At 45.3% G+C, this 21,637-nt stretch overlaps 1 protein-coding gene across 1 annotated transcript in view; it reads left to right on the top strand.

The window, feature by feature from the left end:
- NELF-B (negative elongation factor B) overlaps window positions 1-21,637 on the top strand; it is a 72,993-nt gene that overhangs the window by 37,370 nt on the left and 13,986 nt on the right. Inside the window, exons 7-10 of the mRNA XM_075699121.1 lie at window positions 344-403; window positions 1,547-1,700; window positions 12,783-13,018; window positions 20,533-20,643. Of these exons, the coding sequence (XP_075555236.1) occupies window positions 344-403; window positions 1,547-1,700; window positions 12,783-13,018; window positions 20,533-20,643 (561 nt within the window). The remainder of the gene's footprint in view (window positions 1-343; window positions 404-1,546; window positions 1,701-12,782; window positions 13,019-20,532; window positions 20,644-21,637) is intronic.

The following is a 21,637-nucleotide window of genomic DNA, read 5'->3' as shown; positions in this document are numbered from 1 at the left end:
AAGAGCATGGTACTTTTGTGGTGGCTACATCCAAAACATGTGCCAGCTGTCTCCTACAAAAGCTACTTATCTGCTCCAGAGTATGCTCCAAGATGACTTGTACCAGTCACATCGTTGCTACCACTTCATTGCACATTCACGTCCTAACAGTTATGATGTATGAATGTCGAAATCTATTCTTGTGTTTTCATTCCCACTGTATTTGCAAAATCACAGCCTAAGTCTGCCTGCCCATGGCACAAAGGAAATCTTATATATATACATCATAGCAGCTGTGCTGAAATCATTGCATTAGTAGTGCACAATAATGCACTTAAATTTCAATCATGTTGTTTTTGTGCAGGATGTGCAGCTTATCACCAAGTTTTTACCAGCTCTTATGTCTCTCATGGTTGATGATCAGGTAAGAAATGCTGTGAGCTTTGAATTTTCTCGTTACACAAAGAAATCTGATATACAATGCGTCTTTAGCATTTATGAATCTTGTTTCTTTCACTGATTGGCGAGGCGCCCATAATCTCCTAAAAGTGGGTTTGGTCCTGGCTGCGCTGGCCACATTCTGATGACAGGGAATGCAAGAATGCTCATATACTATGCATCAGGGGCACGTTTAAGAACCCCATGAGGTTGAAATTTATTTGGAGTTCCCCACTATGGAGGGGGTGCCTTATTATCAGGTTGTGGTTTTGGCATGTATAACCACAGAATTTAATTTTTTATGGAACTTGAGCCTGGAAACACCAAGTGCATAGAAAGCATTAAAGGAATGTAACAAGTTTTACAAATTAATATGTTTTGAGTCGGGGCACCGTTCATTCCAAAAGATGCATAAATAAACAAGTGGTTGCCGACTATCGTGCCTTTGTTCAGATGCAGCTGTAGAAAAAATTCTGCTTGCATGATGTGGGTCAGGAGGCACTCAAGTGCCAGATCTTCTGTAACAAGCTGTAGAGCGTGCACATTTTCACACCTGTGTGATAGCATGTTTAATGTTAGCAGCATAGACTGGCCCAGCAGCAAGATAATTGTCAATTAATTGCTGCAAGATTGCCTTTGTGGTACGCCATGTTGTTCTAAAATGCTCCTGGCTCTTGGGCAATGTACCCCTAAACTGGCTTTTTCTGATGCAGTAATTGCTTCAGAGTTCTGACTGGCCGGATTATCACTGATAAGCAGATAGCCTGTTTCTCTCTTGACTGTGAATGTGCACAAGAACATGCGAGTGCCATGTTGCTTGCACCTACTTTTGCATTTGCAACCTGATGTATAGAGTCAAAATGACAATGTTTGCTTTTTTTATGTTTTTAACTTGGCTGCAATGGTGTAGCCAGGAATTTTTTGGGAGGGAGGGGCAGGCATGGGGGGGGGGGGGTGCTGGTGCATGTTGTTTTATGCCAGAAATTTCAAAGGAGATACGTGCCCAATCACCCTCCCCCCCCCCCCCTTCGTGCACCCCTGCTTAGCTGTACAGATATCTAATTTAAAACTTCATTAACTCTTGCTCAACTTTCATTTTATTCATTGCCTTACTTGTTCTGTTTTCTAGGTGCGAAGCCTGAGTTCCCGACTGCCCCAGGATGACCGAGAGTCGGCCATCACAACTATTGAGCACTCAGGACCACCTCCCGATGCATATCAGGCTTATGTTCAGGAGAATGCAGTGGCCAGCGTGCTGGCACTCTATTACACTTTTCACACTGGTCAGCATTATTTGTGTCTCATTACTCTGTGTCTGAAGATAGCTATTCCGGCGGCTAGCTTCCCACGCTATGCGTGCCGTCCTCGCACCTGTTAAAGCTTTTCCTAGACGCTAGAGCTACACTATTCCTGCGCAACCTTGAGCGATCGGAAAGCGCGTTTTCCACGCCTGGCCGGCGGAGAGGGGAGGCTTCGTTCCGGCCGCGAAGCTCTCCACATCCCCGTAAGGAGCCTGGTGGTGGTCTCGTGCTGACGACGCCCTCTCGGTGAGCGCATATTTCCCCCCTCATCTTTTAAGAGATTCAATACATACAAGCATTTGTCTCGCAAACCAGATTTATTTCAAGGGAATTTTCCACGTCTCAATTATTTCTCTCGTCGTATTCGAGTGCTCATTGCCGTGTTATAGTTTGTTAACGAAGCTTCCCCTCAAGTCTAAATATTGTAAGGCAGTCTGTCGTGTGCGTATCATGGCCACGCATGCTTATATCGCCTTTCCGTTTCTCTACCACGGTTGCGCCTTAAAACCACGGCGCTGCAAGTTTGCTTTCTTTTCCTTCCCTCTTCTCCGCCCTTAAACTGGCTCTCTTAACTACTACACGCAGAGGCAAGAAACAGCGCGCGCTTTAGATCCTATAGATGAGATGACTATTTACAATTATTATTAGGGTTATAATTATATTCGAGTGCTGATTGCCGTGTTATAGTTTGTTAACGAAACTACCCCTCAATTCTAAATATTGTAAGGCAGTTTGTCGTGTGCGTATCATGGCCACGCATGCTTATATCGCCTTTCCGTTTCTCTACCACGGTTGCGCTTTAAAACCACGGCGCTGCAAGTTTGCTTTCCTTTCCTTCCCTCTTCTCCGCCCTTAAACTGGCTCTCTTAACTACTACACGCAGAGACAAAGAAACAGCACGCGCATGCGATCGCATAGATGAGATGAATACATATATATAGAAAAGCATCAGTCATAGCTCTCGAAGTATAATATAATATAATATAGAATAGCTCTCGAAGATAGCTATTCCGGCGGCTAGCTTCCCACGCTATGCGTGCCGTCCTCGCACCTGTTAAAGCTTTTCCTAGACGCTAGAGCTACACTATTCCTGCGCAACCTTGAGCGATCGGAAAGCGCGTTTTCCACGCCTGGCCGGCGGAGAGGGGAGGCTTCGTTCCGGCCGCGAAGCTCTCCACATCCCCGTAAGGAGCCTGGTGGTGGTCTCGTGCTGACGACGCCCTCTCGGTGAGCGCATATTTCCCCCCTCATCTTTTAAGAGATTCAATACATACAAGCATTTGTCTCGCAAACCAGATTTATTTCAAGGGAATTTTCCACGTCTCAATTATTTCTCTCGTCGTATTCGAGTGCTCATTGCCGTGTTATAGTTTGTTAACGAAACTACCCCTCAATTCTAAATATTGTAAGGCAGTTTGTCGTGTGCGTATCATGGCCACGCATGCTTATATCGCCTTTCCGTTTCTCTACCACGGTTGCGCCTTAAAACCACGGCGCTGCAAGTTTGCTTTCTTTTCCTTCCCTCTTCTCCGCCCTTAAACTGGCTCTCTTAACTACTACACGCAGAGGCAAGAAACAGCGCGCGCTTTAGATCCTATAGATGAGATGAATATTTACAATTATTATTAGGGTTATAATTATTCTTGAGTGCTGATTGCCGTGTTATAGTTTGTTAACGAAGCTTCCCCTCAAGTCTAAATATTTTAAGGCAGTTTTCCTAGTCTCTAAAGCCGCTCGAGTTCACGCTGCTCCTCTGGCGGCCATTTTTTCAAGAAATTATGCCTTCCAACCAAAGTAACCGCTGACTTGACGAACCAACCGACTGAGCTACCTTTCCGGGCAACATTGAAGGATCACGAGTTCAAATCACAAGTTATGTTCCTTTTTCTTTTTTCCCTTTTTTTTTTTTCTTTTTTTAGTGTCTTTTCCTTCATTTTACCACTGTACGGAAACCCTCCTAAAAGAAAATTATATATTCTCAATTATGTGTGGCCACACATGTGCAGGTCATAAATACCAGGTTCTCTAGCCGAGTGCCATCCATGCGGTATAACCGAGCTCAGATTGGCCCACCTTGACTGATCAAATTGGGCACCACTGTAGGTTAAATGAGGCGTACAACTCCTGCGGGACCCGCCGTGGTTGCTCAGTGGTCATGGTGTTAGACTGCTGAGCACGAGGTCGCGGGATCGGACCCCGGCCACGGCGGCCGCATTTCGATGGGGGCGAAATGCGAAAACACCCGTGTACTTAGAATTTGGTGCACGTTAAAGAACCCCAGGTGGTCGAAATTTTCGGAGTCCTCCACTAAGGCGTGCATAATCAGAAAGTGGTTTTGTCACGCAAAACCCCATTCTCCAATTTTTAATTTAACTCCTGCGGGGACGGTAGAGTATCCATCTCCAGTGCAAAAGGACCGTGATTCAAATCCCGGTGCAGCGCAATTCTCCACCGGAAAATACAAAAAAAAAAAATGTGTGTTGACAAAATTGCACAAACAGGCCTGGAGTGAGGCCTGATCCCGGTGACCAGAACCGGTAACGCACTCTTTCACCAGAGCAAGATTGGCCACCCTGGTGCAGTACTGGGCCACAACCTCCTATATGAATACAACAATCAAACCCCGGCCCTCAGTCCCCAGCAGCCGCGAAGCAACTGACCACGGCGGCGGTCAGATCTGTGACGCTGCAGAGGGTGCTAAGAATACCTGGCTACGGACAGGCCGCCATTGGAATCTGAACCTGGCAACGTTTAACGTTAGAACGCTATCTAGCGAGGCGAGTCTAGCAGTGTTATTGGAGGAATTAGAGGGTAGTAAATGGGATATAATAGGGCTCAGTGAGGTTAGGAGGACAAAAGAAGCATATACAGTGCTAAAAAGCGGGCATGTACTGTGTTACCGGGGCTTAGCAGAGAGACGAGAACTAGGAGTCGGATTCCTGATTAATAAGGAAATAGCTGGTAACATACAGGAATTCTATAGCATTAACGAGAGGGTGGCAGGTCTTGTTGTGAAGCTTAATAAGAGGTACAAATTGAAGGTGGTGCAAGTCTATGCCCCTACATGCAGTCATGATGACCAGGAAGTCGAAAGCTTTTATGAAGACGTGGAATCGGCGATGGGTAAAGTCAAAACAAAATACACTATACTGATGGGCGACTTCAATGCCAGGGTAGGCAAGAAGCAGGCTGGAGACAAGTCAGTGGGGGAATATGGCATAGGCTCTAGGAATAGCAGAGGAGAATTATTAGTAGAGTTTGCGGAACAGAATAATATGCGGATAATGAACACTTTTTTCCGCAAGCGGGTTAGTCGAAAGTGGACGTCGAGGAGCCCGAATGGTGAGACTAGAAATGAAATCGACTTCATACTCTGCACGAACCCTGGCATCATACAAGATGTAGACGTGCTCGGCAAGGTATGCTGCAGTGACCATAGAATGGTAAGAACTCGAATTAGCCTAGACTTGAGGAGGGAACGGAAGAAACTGGTACACAAGAAGCCAATCAATGAGTTAGCGGTAAGAGGGAAACTAGAGGAATTCCGGATCAAGCTCCAGAACAGGTACTCGGCTTTAACTCAGGAAGAGGACCTTAGTGTTGCAGCAATGCACGACAATCTCATGGGCATCATTAAGGAGTGCGCAATAGAAGTCGGTGGTAACGCCGTTATACAGGAAACCAGTAAGCTATCGCAGGAGACGAAAGATCTGATCAAGAAACGCCAATGTATGAAAGCCTCTAACCCTACAGCTAGAATAGAACTTTCTAAGTTAATCAACAAGTGTAAGACAGCGGACATCAGAAACTATAATATGGATAGAATTGAACAGGCTCTCAGGAACGGAGGAAGCCTAAAAACAGTGAAGAAGAAACTAGGAATAGGCAAGAATCAGACGTGTGCGTTAAGAGACAAAGCCGGCAATATCGTTACCAATATGGATGAGATAGTTCAAGTGGCTGAGGAGTTCTATAGAGATTTATACAGTACCAGTGGTACCCACGACGATAGTGGAAGAGAGAATAGCCTAGAGGAATTCGAAATCCCACAGGTAACGCCAGACGAAGTAAAGAAAGCCTTAGGAGCTATGCAAAGGGGGAAGGCGGCTGGGGAGGATCAGGTAACAGCAGATTTGTTGAAGGATGGTGGTCAGATTGTTCTAGAGAAACTGGCCACCCTGTATACGCAATGCCTCATAACCTCGAGCGTATCGGAATCTTGGAAGAACGCGAACATAATCCTAATCCATAAGAAAGGGGACGCCAAAGACTTGAAAAATTATAGACCGATCAGCTTACTGTCCGTTGCCTACAAAGTATTTACTAAGGTAATCGCAAATAGAATCAGGAACACCTTAGACTTCTGTCAACCAAAGGACCAGGCAGAATTCCGTAAAGGCTACTCAACAATAGACCATATTCACACTGTCAATCAAGTGGTAGAGAAATGTGCAGAATATAACCAACCCTTATATATAGCTTTCATTGATTACGAGAAAGCGTTCGATTCAATCGAAACCTCAGCAGTCATGGAGGCATTACGGAATCAGGGTGTAGATGAGCCATATGTAAACATACTGGAAGATATCTATAGCGGCTCCACAGCCACCGTAGTCCTCCACAAAGAAAGTAACAAAATCGCTATAAAGAAAGGCGTCAGACAGGGAGATACGATATCTCCAATGCTATTCACAGCATGTTTACAGGAGGTATTCAGAGGCCTGGAGTGGGAAGAATTGGGGATAAAAGTTGATGGAGAATACCTTAGCAACTTGCGATTCGCTGATGATATTGCCTTGCTTAGTAACTCAGGAGACCAATTGCAATGCATGCTCACTGACACCTGGAGAGGCAAAGCAGAAGGGTGGGTCTGAAAATTAATTTGCAGAAAACTAAAGTATTTTCTAACAGTCTCGGAAGAGAGCAGCAGTTTACGATAGGTAGCGAAGCACTGGAAGTGGTAAGGGAATACATCTACTTAGGGCAGGTAGTGACCACGGATCCGGATCATGAGACTGAAATAACCAGAAGAATAAGAATGGGCTGGGGTGCGTTTGGCAGGCATTCTCAAATCATGAACAGCAGGTTGCCACTATCCCTCAAAAGGAAAGTGTATAACAGCTGTGTGTTACCAGTACTCACATATGGGGCAGAAACCTGGAGGCTTACGAAAAGGGTTCTGCTGAAATTGAGGACGACGCAACGAGCTATGGAAAGAAGAATGATGGGTGTAACGTTAAGGGATAAGAAAAGAGCAGATTGGGTGAGGCAAAAAACGCGGGTAAACGACATCTTAGTTGAAATCAAGAAAAAGAAATGGGCATGGGCAGGACATGTAATGAGGAGGGAAGATAACCGATGGTCATTAAGGGTTACGGACTGGATTCCAAGGGAAGGGAAGCGTAGCAGGGGGCGGCAGAAAGTTAGGTGGGCGGATGAAATTAAGATGTTTGCAGGGACAACATGGCCACTATTAGTACATGACCGGGGTAGTTGGAGAAGTATGGGAGAGGCCTTTGCCCTGCAGTGGGCATAACTAGGCTGATGATGATGATGATGACTCTGTGTCTGCTTTGTGTGCTTGATCTTCCCTGTCACATTTTGCCAAAGTATAGTAAATTTCCGTTAGTTTAGACTTCATTGGCCTGAAAAACATTAATTTGAATGTTGAAACATCAGAACAAAAAATACATGGTTGCTGCATCAGAATGTCTTTATTCAGTGAAGAACTCGATTAACCTTGTTTCTATTTTGGAAGAAATCTCTACAAAAAGGGCAATTTTCATAATCTTGTGCAAATTATGTGTTCTCACAACTTGTCTGAAGAGCTCACTGAATTTCTATAGAACACTGTGATCCTGACCACTTCCTTTGCACTTTGGCAGCAGCAATAACACGACAAGCACATCCACACCCATATGGGTGCACTTTTCACTATTGAGTCTATCTCCTGACTATTTAATTACTAATGAGATGGCCAGCAGCTTATTGTTCATCACGAGGTACTGGACGGCAACTTCGACTATACTCCATTTCATGCATGGCAGGCAATGGTCATAGAGGCCTCACTCCACGCCTTTCACAGGGCAGTTAACTTTATACGTTTTCAACAGACAATCTTATTTAATATCCTCAGGTTGCTTCTGGTGGTTGCTGCTCTTCGCAATGGCGGATCTTTGCCAGTGCCAAAGTAATGAGCACTTCTTTTTTGTAAAATATATTTGCAACATTATTTAGAACAAGCAACTGCAAGACATCAGGGGAAAAAATGTAGCCATTATGGTGGGGGCCAGCTTGTTTCAACGACACAACGCCTGGCGTCTGCCCGACCCCTACTGCATGGTGCGTCTGCATCCCTCTCTCTTGGTCAAGCCAACCCTCAACTTGAAAAAACATATTGAAGCAACCCCATCTGGTTGGAGAAGCCACCAGAGGTCTAGCAACCTTTCTGTACAAGTTCCAGAAAAGGCACTTTGTAATGACGCACCATGCTGACCCGGGTTGTGCACACAAAAGGCATCTGATTGCTGAGGCTATTCACCATAGGCCTCATGTGAACCTATCGAGCATTCCCTCTTTTAGGCATGGCCGAGAGAAGCGAATATGTAGCAGACCTTACAGTCTGTTTAATATTTAATATACCTTCAAACCCGGCTATATTGGTTTTGCAAGAAAACATCTACCAGCTCAATATAGGGCATAATTCAATATAAACTTTCTAAAGAATTGGACGACATGAAAGCACATACAATTTGTAATGGCACTTTATTGACAAAACGGGCTACTACCGGTGTCACGCAGCCACCTTCGATCGCGATCGAGCCCAATCCGGATCAAAATTCTCGACCGCGATTAGCTCCCTTCTGCTGCTTGGGCAAAGGAGCCAATCGCAGCATAGAAAGTTGATTTGGATCAGGCTTAATAGCAATCAAATGTGCACTGTGTAACGCCTGTATTAATGTAGCACCAAACAATCTGAATTTTCTGCTCAAATAACTTCGTTGCTAGGAAGAGTGCATTTTTACACATTGTCCAAGGACAGAGCAGACGAGGCCTATCATGTGTGTGTGCAGAAGCGCAAGATCTGATTTGTCTTAGCGGTTCCTTTCACTCGTATCTTGATTCACAATGTCAGCGATTGTTCTTGTTCTTGTTCTTTGTCCATGAGCATACAATCGTTTACCGTTGACCCAGCAATGGCTTCTGGAAATGCTGACAACTCGCTCCAAACTTCGCGGAAGCCAGCGTTGGCTTTGTTGCACTCATCAGAACACTTTTTAAAAAATCACTGGGTCCAAAGAAACTGCCAGGACTGGAGCAGTTTTGCATCGTTTTCTTTGTGATGTGAGTCCAGATGTTGTTGTGACGTCAGATTTCGTTTCTATCCATGCTTGACTCGATAATTTCAAACTTGACTGTGAATGGCAGATTCTGCTTCTTCGTGCTGGCCATAATGCAAAATTGTGTCATGCGTTTTTGTGTTCTCAACCTAAAGCCAATTGACTTTTATCTGTTATGTTCCCATTTGATACACCGCCATTCTGTAATGTTCTTGTATCTTGTGTTGCATTCGAATGCGGCGATCAAGCAAATTTAGCCGTGCAGATGCAAATTCACCCTCGCACGTTGCTATGAAGATGATAAAGGGTTACTCATGGTCAAGCCTGTCAAGCTTCACCCTGAAATTCCGGAAGTACACTTTCGTTAGTTCCAGTAAGAGTGTCTCGGCACAGTTGTGGTTTCTGTTGGTTCCGTAAAGTTAGCTGCTCCGCCATACAGCTGTGTTATGCGGTGAAACATTGCTATATATTTGTGATGACCCTAATATGGGGCAAAGGTTCGTGTACTCAATGGTTCGGTTAGTTCTCTTAGGCGGAGCCTCCGAGAACCCAATTGAGGACAAAGCCGTTGGTTTGAACACACACACAAAGACTTTTAATCAAACTAAAAAGAGGCATAAAGCAAATAGAAGAAAATAGAAAGCATGCCTAAAATAAGCACTCAAGAAGACATTGCGGCAAAGAACACACATAGGGCTTGCATGTGGTTAACGGGTGTGCGAGTCTGGGCTTGCCACGAGGGCGGGGACGCGTAACAGTCTCGACGCAGCGACAACCTGGCGAAAGGAGTGGTGCCGGTCTCACCATAAGTCGCGGTGTAAGCTGACCGACCGGGCGACCGGAGTGCGCCCGCTCTGGCTAGGCGAGGAAAAGCGGGTGGCTTGGTGGCAGGAGCGGGCGGCTTGGTGGCAGGAGTAGGTGACGGCGGCGTTCTGGCCGGGCAGCTGGATGTAGAGCTCGGGCCCGTAGCCCAACTGGTCTCGTCTCGCCCACGGGCGCAGAAGCTCGAACTCCGGCCTCGGGCAGCAGGCAGCACGACAGACGGGGCGGCGTTCTGGCCGGGCAGCTGGCGTAGAACTTGGGCCCGTAGCCCGACTGTTCTCGTCCTGCCTACTGGCGCAGAAGCTCACCGGCCTTGAGCAGCTGGCGGCCCGCTCGGGTAGACGGGCGACGCACAGGAACAGGTTGGCAGGAGGCCCCAGTCGGGTGAAGTCCTGGTGGGCTCGGGTCGGGAACCCGACGGCCCGTCTTCAACGCCCGCTCCAGTGGTTGACCTCCTCCTGCCGTTGCTTCCTGGAACTCTCCTGGCGTCTCTCCTACGTCTCCTTGCGTGTCCTCTCGTTCTGCCAGCGCACCACGCTTTTTCTTCTGATCTGGCCGATTTGGCATTCTCGGATTGGCTGCCTGACGCCCCGTGGTCTTTTCTAATTGGTTTGCTTTTCTTTTTGTTGTTTTTCATGCGCCGCGCGTTCTCGTGCCGGACGCTCTTCGGCGTCGTATTCCTTCTTCCACCTCGGCGCGCGTGCACTCAGTGTCGTCTGCTCCTGACCGTCCCGATCACCGCACCATGTCGCGCACCACACATCACAATATTGCAGTAAACATGAAGGAAGGAACAACTTAGGAGAGGCCCTGACGTCGCTTTGTGAAGCCTCTTTGTGAAAATTTCACACTATTAATATTTCATTATTTTCACTGTGTGAAAATAAATCTGTGCATTCTCACAGTACTGCAACAATACTCAGGTGATGACTGGCAGCACAGTACATATATCCCGACGCATCGACCCATGGCTAGCCCATCTGTAGTTTAGGAGAACAAAAATGTATGCCAGTCGTGGTTTGAGGCATCATTTTGCTTTATTGAACAAGTTTCAAGAGGCTGCACACTGCGACGATGGGAAGAGCCACAGTGCACCAATGCTGAAGCCAGCAGAAGAGAACATGTTTATATACCTGACAGTGTCTTGAGGTGTATTCTTCTCATGGTAAGTGAAGCTTCATGGAAACAAAGTTCTGTGGTAGCCTCCGTGTGGTGCAAAACAGTATGCACGGATGCATGCGGCTAGCATGTTGACGGCTCACTGCGTGCGACAATCAGCCATTTGATGTGCACGCAGGCGTACGTTATTATGTCGAGCCTTGTTCACTCTATCACTGCATTTGCCAACCTTCACTTCCCAGCGCCTCACGGGCGCACAGATAGGATGTTTGCGATAAGCAGGCTTTGTCCCTTTATTACTCACAGCAGCTGCTTCTTTCTCCTCCTTCCACGTGGCTGTTCTGTGTGCCACCAATGCATCGTTTACTGTCAAAAGCAGGAACACTGCGAAAATCACTGACCTGCAAGGTGTTCATTGTGCATTCTGAAGCACAGCAGTTTCAATCTGTAATGGCACATTAGCATGAATCCCTTGAAGGTGGCAGCAATGCTCCCAGGTCATCTTTCAACATTTGTGCAGTATGTGGTCTACAGCATTGTATGTGTGCGCGTTTCATGCTTTTACTTATTGTAGTCCCACCTGGCCACAACAACAGCTGGAAGTGCACAGTTTAGCTAACATGACGGCACAAAACGTTGAGGCTAGCGCACACCTATACATAGGATTCCTTTACCACGTTACAACATCTATGGAGCAGCACACACGAGTGCACACCACCATAACGAAACCACCATTGTGCCCTGGCAACATGGCTGCCACAGTGAAAAATAGCGCGTGGCTTCCTCCACACTTTTCTCCTAGCGCGCAGACTGGGTAGTGGGTCTCCTCAGTTTTTTCTTCCTCCATGGTGGTGAAGCATGTTAAAAGTGGAAAGGGCCCACTGTCACTGAGCATAGTATGTGTCCCTTAATTATACCTGCACCATATCCGGTCGTAGTTAATAACTGTACTGGCAGCCATCCAGAGTTGCTTCTGATGAAGCTGTGGCGATGTGTGACCTTCCTTGTCACTGTAAAGATTTTCTGGCTGTTACGTTTTTTTTTTCCATTGCCCCTTGAAAAACTTATCAATATTGGTCTACTCTACTTCTGCACATTTGTGCTTTCAGTATCGGTGGCATGCTATATTTTGGTTGTGAGTGCAGGGGATGTGCTGTGGCTGCTGGTCACAGAAATGTGTAACTCCCATTTGGTGGTAGATAGGTTCGTATCTCTGACGCCTTTCATGTAGCCAATACTTAAAATTTTGCAACATAAAAGTATGGTACTTCGTTTTACATCAAATTACATGGCATGTATCTCCATAACTATGTTTCATATGTGGGGCATTATTTCTTGGTCGCAGATGTAGGCAGTGAGAAAAGTCGTAGCATTGCCTGCTGTTTATTAATTGGAGGATAGCTTGTGGCCACACTTGAAGCGCCTTTAGTCATAATTTACCGATAGCGTCTGTGGTATTCGTAATATTGCACACCTAACTGCAACAAAGTTTCCTACAGTCGAACCCACTTCTAATGACCCCAGATATAACAATCTATTGGTTGTAATGACCACATTTCACTGCATTTGCGATTTTCGGACCCTGCCTATTGAAACTGCTTCCAATTACAATGAACATTTTCAAAAGTGCCATACATTTATAGTGAACAATTCACTCAAACCCAGTTGCTGCAAAAGGACAGTGCATGTGAAGTGCCGAAGCACAGAAGTTCAACTGAACTGGGTGAATGGCATGTTGGGTTTGGTGAAATATCTTTCTCTTGTTCTTTTTGTTCATGTACAGCTCGCCAACGTGATCGAACTGGCGTAATGAGAGTTCTGGGCACCTTGGCGGGAGCGGAGGGCCAGCGCGCCTACCAGGATCCATTCCTGCACACTCTGGTTGGCCACTTGGCTCTCATGGCTGATGATTTTGCCCAAGAGGATTTCTGCACTGTTGTTTTTGACGAGTTCTTCCTCAGTGGCCTGAGTGGCAACGCTTCTGGAGGCAGCACGCCTGCTGCACTTCCCACCACAGAAGTAAGGTCACCCTCTCTCTGCCTGCTGATTGCCAAGCTGCCATGACTGTGAACTTTGACTGAAATTGTACAGTCTGCATCCTTGTCAGGCATGAATTAAGAAAAACAGCAGAGAAAATTTCAAAACTGTCAAATTTCACTAGCTTCACCGTGATCAAACAATTTGGTGGATCTAATTAAAAGAGGGGGCAGTAATGAAATCGAAGGACGCCATTAATTTATTTGGCCACATTTAGTCAATTTTATCTTGCCCTGTATACTAAACACATCCTGTTTTAGAGGTTGAAACTAGAAAATTGCGCATCCATGTCTAATGCACACACGGTTTTCTTGAAGAAAATGTAGCATGCCTTTCATTCTCGCCATCGGAAAATTATGAAACCAACAAAGTATACCTTTGCAGGATTTAAATTTATTTACGCCTTATGTCCATCATCGTCACTCTCTGACAACTCTTTTGCCATGTGTCACATTGGTCATCCTCCATGCATTCTACTGCATTTGATCTTGAACAACTCCACAATGATCGCAAGTGAGATGAGGACCTCCACAAGGCCTATGCCCAAAGTAACCACTTCACCTATTTGTCCTGCGACGCATACAAAACTCCCAACACACCGAAAACATGTTATGCAGCTCTGTTGCTGCCACCTTTTACACGTAGATAACTTCTCTTTTAAATTGGTTCTTGTAATGAAACCAGCATGTTGTTGCCAACCTATGCGAAAACTCGTTCTGTCACCATCTTGTGACCACAATGGCAGTGATACTTGCTCCGACAATAGCCTGTTACCAACACTGTGAATGTTGTATGTGTTTCATATCCGATTGTGATGGAGACATTTTACCGACCCCTTTTCTTTGGAAAAAAGGTGTGCAATAAAATCAGGTACATACGGTAACCACTCATTGTGGGCTGCCGTTATCACTTGAAAAGGCAGGCCGAAAATCACTATTTTTGGGAGCAAATATCGTGTCTGACTCGTTCACTGCCATCTAACGCTGCCAAGGCAGATGCTATACACATTGAAGTCAACATTGAAGTCAGGCATATGCTTGCTGACAAATCAAGTTTTAATTATGCTGCAAGGGCCAATTTCAGGATTGAAATAACGAAATTCTTGGCCCATAAGTGCCAGTCCGGGCTTAAATCAGGATTGAATTATCTGAAAACTATAATTAACTGAAGTCAAGTTAATGAAAGTCTATTGTATCTTGATAATGATGTAAAGTCCAGCCTGAAGTAAAGCGCTTTCTGAAAAACATGTTTATTATCTGTAAGAAATGTTTGGTTGCATACACAGATGTGCATGAAGCACTATAACTTCAGCATGTGTAATGGGAGCTTGTTGTGGTAGCAAACAGCCTCTTATACATTGCTTTTGTACTTTTTAGGTTCTGAAGGTATGTTTTCACATGCCTAGAGCTGCAGTGTGCTGCTATCATGATGGAAATGGAAATAGAAATATCTTGCTGTACTGAGGCCAGTGTCCTTTCAACAATTAATCTGCATCCTGAAGTTGCATCTGGGTCTTTGGCATCTCTGTGAAAACTTATGTCCATGTGTTACCCCCATGCCTTGTAGAGTTGGTTGGCATCAGCTTTGAGCTGTGCACCTGCCGCACAAGTAATGGAGCTGTAGAGCTAGGATGCCCCAATCTGGGTGGCTCAGGCTTGTTATACGGCAGTAGAATCTCGGGGATACAACACACCTGATACGAATTTCTGGATGATACAAATTGTTCAAAAGTCCTTGCCCAAGTTCATTAGCTTATAATGTGCTAAATTTAGAATGTTACGAGCTGCTTTTCACACCTTGGTAAATGATGCGAACAATGGAGCAGCCACGCAATCCTTGGCAGAGCCGGCATACTGGTAATGATCAAGACACTGGGTGTTGTCTGGTGCTGTTCACATTCTTGTTGCCAGGGTGATTTATGTAACTCCACCATGATACCACACACGCTGCCCCCCCCCCTCTCTAAAGGGACCATGACACCAAATTTTCTAGCTTGAATTAATGCATGTACATATGTCAAACCTTATGGGTCCCCCAGCAAGCTGGAAAAATTTGAGTGCATTCAGTGCCGTAAATAATTTGTATTTGAATTTTAAATGTCGCAGTCAAACCGTAAAGCATTCTGGTGACACTGCATGGTGACTAAATAAATGGGCACCCCCAGAAATGGCTCCCTCGGGTAACAGAAGCCGGTCTCAAAAAGCCAAACTTTTGTGTACTGCACAAACCGGAAGCGACTGCAGGAGCTCAAAATACGCCATGGCCACCATGCATCGCTTAGTTTTTGCATGTGCATTTTGGTGCATCTCTGCGGTTTCCTACTGATTTTTTATTGTCCAAGTGAAGGAATTGTGTGCACAATACAGCGGCAATGCCATTTCTACGCTGCTGGGTCCTAGAGCATGTGGAGAAAGACGTCCGATGTGGTCTCGAACTGTTCCAAAGCAGACGACACAGAGGTGGCCCCTGCAGTTCGTGACGGCACACAGCCTTGCAAAAATGGCAGTCGGTGTCGGTGGGAGGAGTTAAGAGGCAGTGATTTCAAATTGAAATTTATGGTTAAAATATGCACTGGGAGCCCAATTTTCTTGTGTGTATAACCATATCGGATCCTCTACTCTCAACAGAGAACTGTTGGACAAATGCATCATGGCCTCGTTAAGAAAAAAAGCAAAAAGCTTTGGCTTTGTGCGTATTGGGCAACTTGTCGGCCATTTTCAAACACCTTGTAACTTATCAGGAGCCAGCAATCAGATGTGACCCACTCCTGCTGCATTAGCAAGAGCGGCAATATTTGCTTCCATGGGTAGCTTTATCTTTGTATTCCACACCTTCCCTTGCCTTCAGCATCCGACGACAATTCCAAGACATCTGCCTTTGCACCCTTCAGATCCCATGATACGAGATGGCTTCATCGCTGCATAGAGTTAGCAGATTAACAAAAATTTGTCCGTTGTACCCGATAGTTTGTTATAGCCAGGTCCGTTAAAAGCTGAATTTATTGCATTAATAATATAGGCAGACCAAAGAACAAGATGGCATTAGTAATCCATTTGAAACATGTGCACAAATGTTCCACACTGAGCTTGGTCACTATGCAGCTTTAGTCTCCAACGCTTACGGACACAATTGTGTTTGCTGCCATTATGTGTTAGTGGCCTCTTCAGTCTCCAATTGTGGGAGTAAGAAAAAAGAATGTAAGAACTGTATACAGTCAAATCTCGATATAAAGAATCACGCGGGACCGCCAAAAATTGTTCGTTATTTTGAAATATCGTTGTAATGAAAAACTCACAGTTGTAAGCCAGTGGACAAACCTAGGAATGAAAATGACATACCTTGCCAGTAGACACATTTGCAAACAAGCGTACTCTCAATTAAAAATGTTCCACTCACTTCAAAGTTGCTTTATTTGAAGAAATCGGCGATTTTCTTCTGGCACATGCAGCACGCACAACCGATTAGGAATGCATCTACATCTTCCACTTTGCGCAATACCTCATCAGGTATGTCATTCCACCGAGCAATGAAAGTGCAGACTTTGTTCACGTGCACTAAAACATCAGTGCTCGACATGATCTCATCTTCTGTGTTCGGTGTCCCACAGTCTTCTTCCTTCGGGCTGTCATCGTCACTGGAGATGTCGCGAACACAGTTAACAATCTCTTCGGTTGTCAGGTCTGCCAGCTGTTAGTGCTGTGCTGTCGCTCTCCACATAGTCGTCGAAGAAAGACACGGTGGGTTCCACAACCTCGGTCCACAGGTCTCCTGGGTTGTTGTCGGTCACCTATAGGTCATCTTCAAGCTGCACAGGTGCTTTGACAAGCCCTGCTTTTCGCCAGCAGTTGCTAATGGTGGACGCCTTCAAGTTCCACCAAGCTCTTGTGAGCATTTCCACTGCCTAACGAATATTCATTGCAGTTGGCTGCTTTAGGCGGAGGTTGTTAATCAACCTCTGCACAAGGCGCTTACGAAATTCGCTTTCACACTCTTTATAATTCCCTGGCTTAGGGGTTGCAGCAACGATGTATTGTTTGGCTGCAGCAACTCCCAAGTGAACGTGCATGAAGCGAATATTCACAATGTGAGCAGAGCAGTTGTCGACAACCAGTAGAATTCTTCGGTCATCCCTCCTTATTTGGTTGTCGAGTTTGATGAGCCACTTGGAAAAGAGTTCTCTGGTCATACAGGTTCATTTGTTTTCGCAGTAGTCGTATGGTAAGGACATGATGTTTTTCATGCAGTGAGGCTTTGCGTACTTGCTGATCACGAGTGGTATAATTTTCTTTGTGCCTGTTGCATTGCAGCAGAGCAGGACTTTCATGCAAAGATGCAATTTCTTCCCTCCTTTGCACTGCTGCCCTTGAAGCGCATCGTCTGGTCTGGCAGGAGCTGATAAAAACATGAAATCTCATCTGTGTTGAAAATATTGTCTTCAGAGTATGATTCAGTCACCTCTAGAAAACAATCAATGCGCCAGGAATCCGCGCCCTCTTTGTCAGCAGCCTTTTCCTCGCCCGAGACTACCTGCCATGTTAATCCGTTCCTTTGGCGGAAACAAAAATGCCAACCCGCACTGGCATCGAAACTGCTTATTTCAAGTGCATCGGCGAATTCGCAAGCTTTTTCTTGGAGCATTGGGCCAGACACGGGAACATTTTGTAGTCTGGCATCTTTGAACCACATGAAAACAGCTTGGTGCACATTTTGAAAGTTTCCCAGTCGCAGCCTTTTCCTCATAGGAGCGAGTTGCGATTCCCAGTGAAGTTTGACAATCTCAATCTTGCTCTTTCAAAATGGTCACGACGGTTGATGGGGCAATGCCACGCTGTCTGCACACATCGATTTGCTTTTTCCGTCCATCGATTTCCTGCAATACGTCCAATTTATCCTGCAGTGAAAACTGCTTTACTCGAAGCAGTTTACTGCAGAAGTTACTCGAAATGCACAAAAACTACAATCACTGCAATCGCACAGAGAGACGCATTTATCGGGACTGATGCATCGCCTAGTTTCAGACCTATCAGCTGTTCTGGCTTAACTGTGATGATGATGATACCTTGCTGCTAGTGGCCAACTGCCAGCAGTGGAAGTATGCACCCTGCTGTTAGGCTTGTGTGTCTCTAGACATGAGACCTGTTTGCTGGTAAATACTATTACAAAGCATTTCACATTTCCTCTGCATGTCTAAATCGTGACTGCTTTGTTTGAATGCAACCTAAGATGCAGGAACATGACAGAATGAAGGCATACCAAATGGGGATATGAGCATCAAACGGCTTTCAATCAAGACACCAAACACAACGTAAAAGCAATTAAAAATACATCAGCATGGTTCTGTATTACAGTAAAACCTTGTATGTTCGGATTTCACGGGACCGAAAAAAAAAATCTAAATTAACTGAATGTGCAGTTATTGAGGCTTTCAAAAAAACAATAAACAAACAGCAACCACTGCGGACAAAACCGCAGATCCTAATGACATGATCTTGAATGGTGACTACGCAGTTATGAAGGCATGTGGCCAACACATGTACCAAGTCAAAACGAAACAACTGTTTGCCGCAACTGTTTTCGGAGAAATCACGGCCACTATCGACACAATCATGGGCGGCAATCTTGCAGTTCTGAAAGCCCACATGGCTGATGCACGCACCAATTCAAAATTAAACTACTGTTTGCCGCAACCTCTGTGGACGAAACAGTGGCAGCTGCCGACAGGATCATGGATGGCAACTACACAGTTATGAAGATGCGCAGCGATAAATGCAGGAAGAAAGGCTTTACAAATAGGCACTAAGCATTCCGGCATCACTGTCGCTCACATATGACTTCCGCTGATGACTGGCGATGCGGACTCCGCCACTTCGTTTCAGTTGGATGCTAGTGCCGTTTCTGCTCTTATGTGTCGCACATTTGTTGTGCTCTATGCTTTCCAAGCACCGAGAATTGCCCGAATTAAGCAATGTGCAGCCAAATACATCCGAATTAACAAGAGTTTGATTGCATTAATTAATGCATATGTCTGGCAGGACCAGAGGACAAGTCTGAATTATCCACTTTTTCAAATTAACGAGTGTCAAGATAACGAGGTTTTACTGTATAAGTTTTCACTGTGAAGTACTGCTTTTAGCACTTCATTTGTCTGAGTAGCATTGTAGCATATGCACAGCTGCTCGATCAAAACGCACGTGGTGCAGCCCATCGTGTCGTGCTAGCGCGCACATGAGAGCGGGAGCACTGTCCCGACTGGTGGCACTTTAGCGGCAGGCTGAACAATATTCGTTGCAAAAAAAAGAATGGTTACAAAGACAGAGTAGTGGTGTGCTATGATGAAGCATGGTGCGTTAAGAGCAAATGACATCATACTGTTCGGCGGTTCAGTGTATTGTCACTCCGTGAAGAAAGCACACGATGGAACGCATGGAGCTATGCACATGCGTAGAATGAGGAAACCCTCTCCACATTTTTCTCGAAAGCGTCACTTGTTGCGCACCACAAGCTCAACCGGTAGAGCGCCATGGCTCATGCGTTGCAGCTCATGGTGAAGCAATATGGTGCCTGTCAGTGAGACCAGATAGCGATAGTGAATACTACTTCTCGAATTAACGAGACTGAGTTGAGTGAGCATTAACAGTAATGGCCTAGGCTCTTTTAGGTGGCCCTAAATAATTGTGATGTTTCAGCATGTCAAAGAAAATGGGGTAAATAAATGTATTTGTTTGCATGAATAATCAATATTTGAAGATGGGTAGTATTCAGATTTGATTTTGTATATTTAGAAAAATTAATTATATATTCACACACCCCTACTTCAGAGACTTGTGTGCAACTTTTGTTTGAAGCAATCTGTTTTTGTGCAGTGTATTACTGTGCAGTTATGAGAGGGAAGGTTTTCAGTACATATATTGCTGGAGGCTTTGCTCCAGTCTTTTCGATGCAAAAGTGTCAAATGGCTCATTGAGCGAAAAAGCCGGTGTCCCATGTCTGTTGCAGCACCTAAATTCCCGTTGACTGCGACACCACGTCACAAGCATGCCTCGATGGAGTTTCCATTGGCAGCGATGCCACAGCATGAGCATGCCTCAACAGAGCAGAGCGCATGAAAGGGGACACCTGTTTCCGCAGTAGCGTGTCAGGTGTTGCTTGAGGGGAGAGGGCATCACCTTGACACCAAATCACCTTCGCTCTCATTTTGAAAAGCCCATATTATTTGCGCTTTCCTTGTCTGTGCAAGCTCTCGCCTGCGTTCTAATTGTGCCTCGGGAAGGCCAAATCAAAATGCACTCGCTTGCCCATGAGGAGTTCATAACTCGAAGGACCGTTCAGCAGCTTTCAATTGGACGTTAATGCTTTCGCATTCACAACTCAAAGGGGTGCTTAGGTGTCCTCAATTTCTTTTTTTCTTCGTCCCCCTTTTTTTCGTCTTTGAAATAGAATGTGCTCCAGCTCTTCGCACAGCAGTTTCATTGTGACTTATATGTTACTCTGTGCAGGGTGCCAGCAGTGCTGCAAGGCATTTGCTGCGCCTGTTGTGGCATGTGCATGCAAAGCTTCCTCCTGCCAGACTTCAAGGCCTCATGAAGACACTCCAGCCACTTGTCCAGGTAAGTTGAGATGCACAAATGATGGAAACATATAGAGAAGTGCTGAAAAGCTTGTGACTGGTCTTAGAACTTTGTGCCAGTCTCAGGTTTTGTGTGCACGAATCCGTTAGCTCTTGTAGCCTCAATCAGATACTGTATATCATTTACAAAAGTTTGTGATACAAGTTATAGCCACGCTGCCTGATTTGCTACTTTTTGTTAAAAACGTAGTGCTCATAAATGGAAGTGTGGCATTTACAGTATGAGACAACTGAATACTGTCGCGCAATTCTCTTACTAGGGCTGTATGAATAGCGAAATCTCAGGTTGAATTAAATTCTTGGGAGCTTACTGACTTTAATATCAAATCTGATACTGAATACTGTTCTAGTTCTGAAATATACTTAAAAGAAAAGATGGTGAGGTCACCTGGCGTCCCAGCCAACGATCCCAAATTTTCCATAAAAGTTACGAATTTGGGCTCATTTTTCATTTTACTAATATTGCGTCAAGCTTTCCGAAAAAATGATTTTGTTCGCTAAAAAGATTTGCTCATTGGTCTTCAAACCTTCCATTGGAAGTGTTCCGATGGCGAAAGGACACATGAAGGGCAGCTGCTTGGAGGAAAGCAATTCAAACAAGTTCATATAGCACTGACTTATACAACTACCGTCACATTCCAAGCAAATGCACCCCCCCCCCCCCCCCTTTCAAACAACTCAAAATTACCGGCAAAGTGTGTGTGGGGGGGTATCTCGGAACGGCACCAAACTTCAAGATGACGACAACAAAATTTTCCCACATGGAAAAAAATGCAGTGGGCATGGATTTAATATTTTATTTAACATGAACTTTATTAAGCAAAAAATTTGTTAGTGCTGTTCATCGCTCAAAACAAGTCGAGCTCAGCAGCATTGCCTGGCTACCTATGGCGGACACCAAATCGCGGGTTGGCCATGCTTGCATCACAGCTGGCAGCGCCAAAAATATCAACCTGTTTTCTTTTTTGTGTGAA

This window comes from Dermacentor variabilis, chromosome 1 (genome assembly GCF_050947875.1).
Source record: "Dermacentor variabilis isolate Ectoservices chromosome 1, ASM5094787v1, whole genome shotgun sequence".
NCBI classification, from domain to species: Eukaryota; Metazoa; Arthropoda; class Arachnida; order Ixodida; family Ixodidae; genus Dermacentor; species Dermacentor variabilis.
Note: the sequence above shows the minus strand (reverse complement) of the source record. Positions and strands in the feature narration are given on the sequence as shown.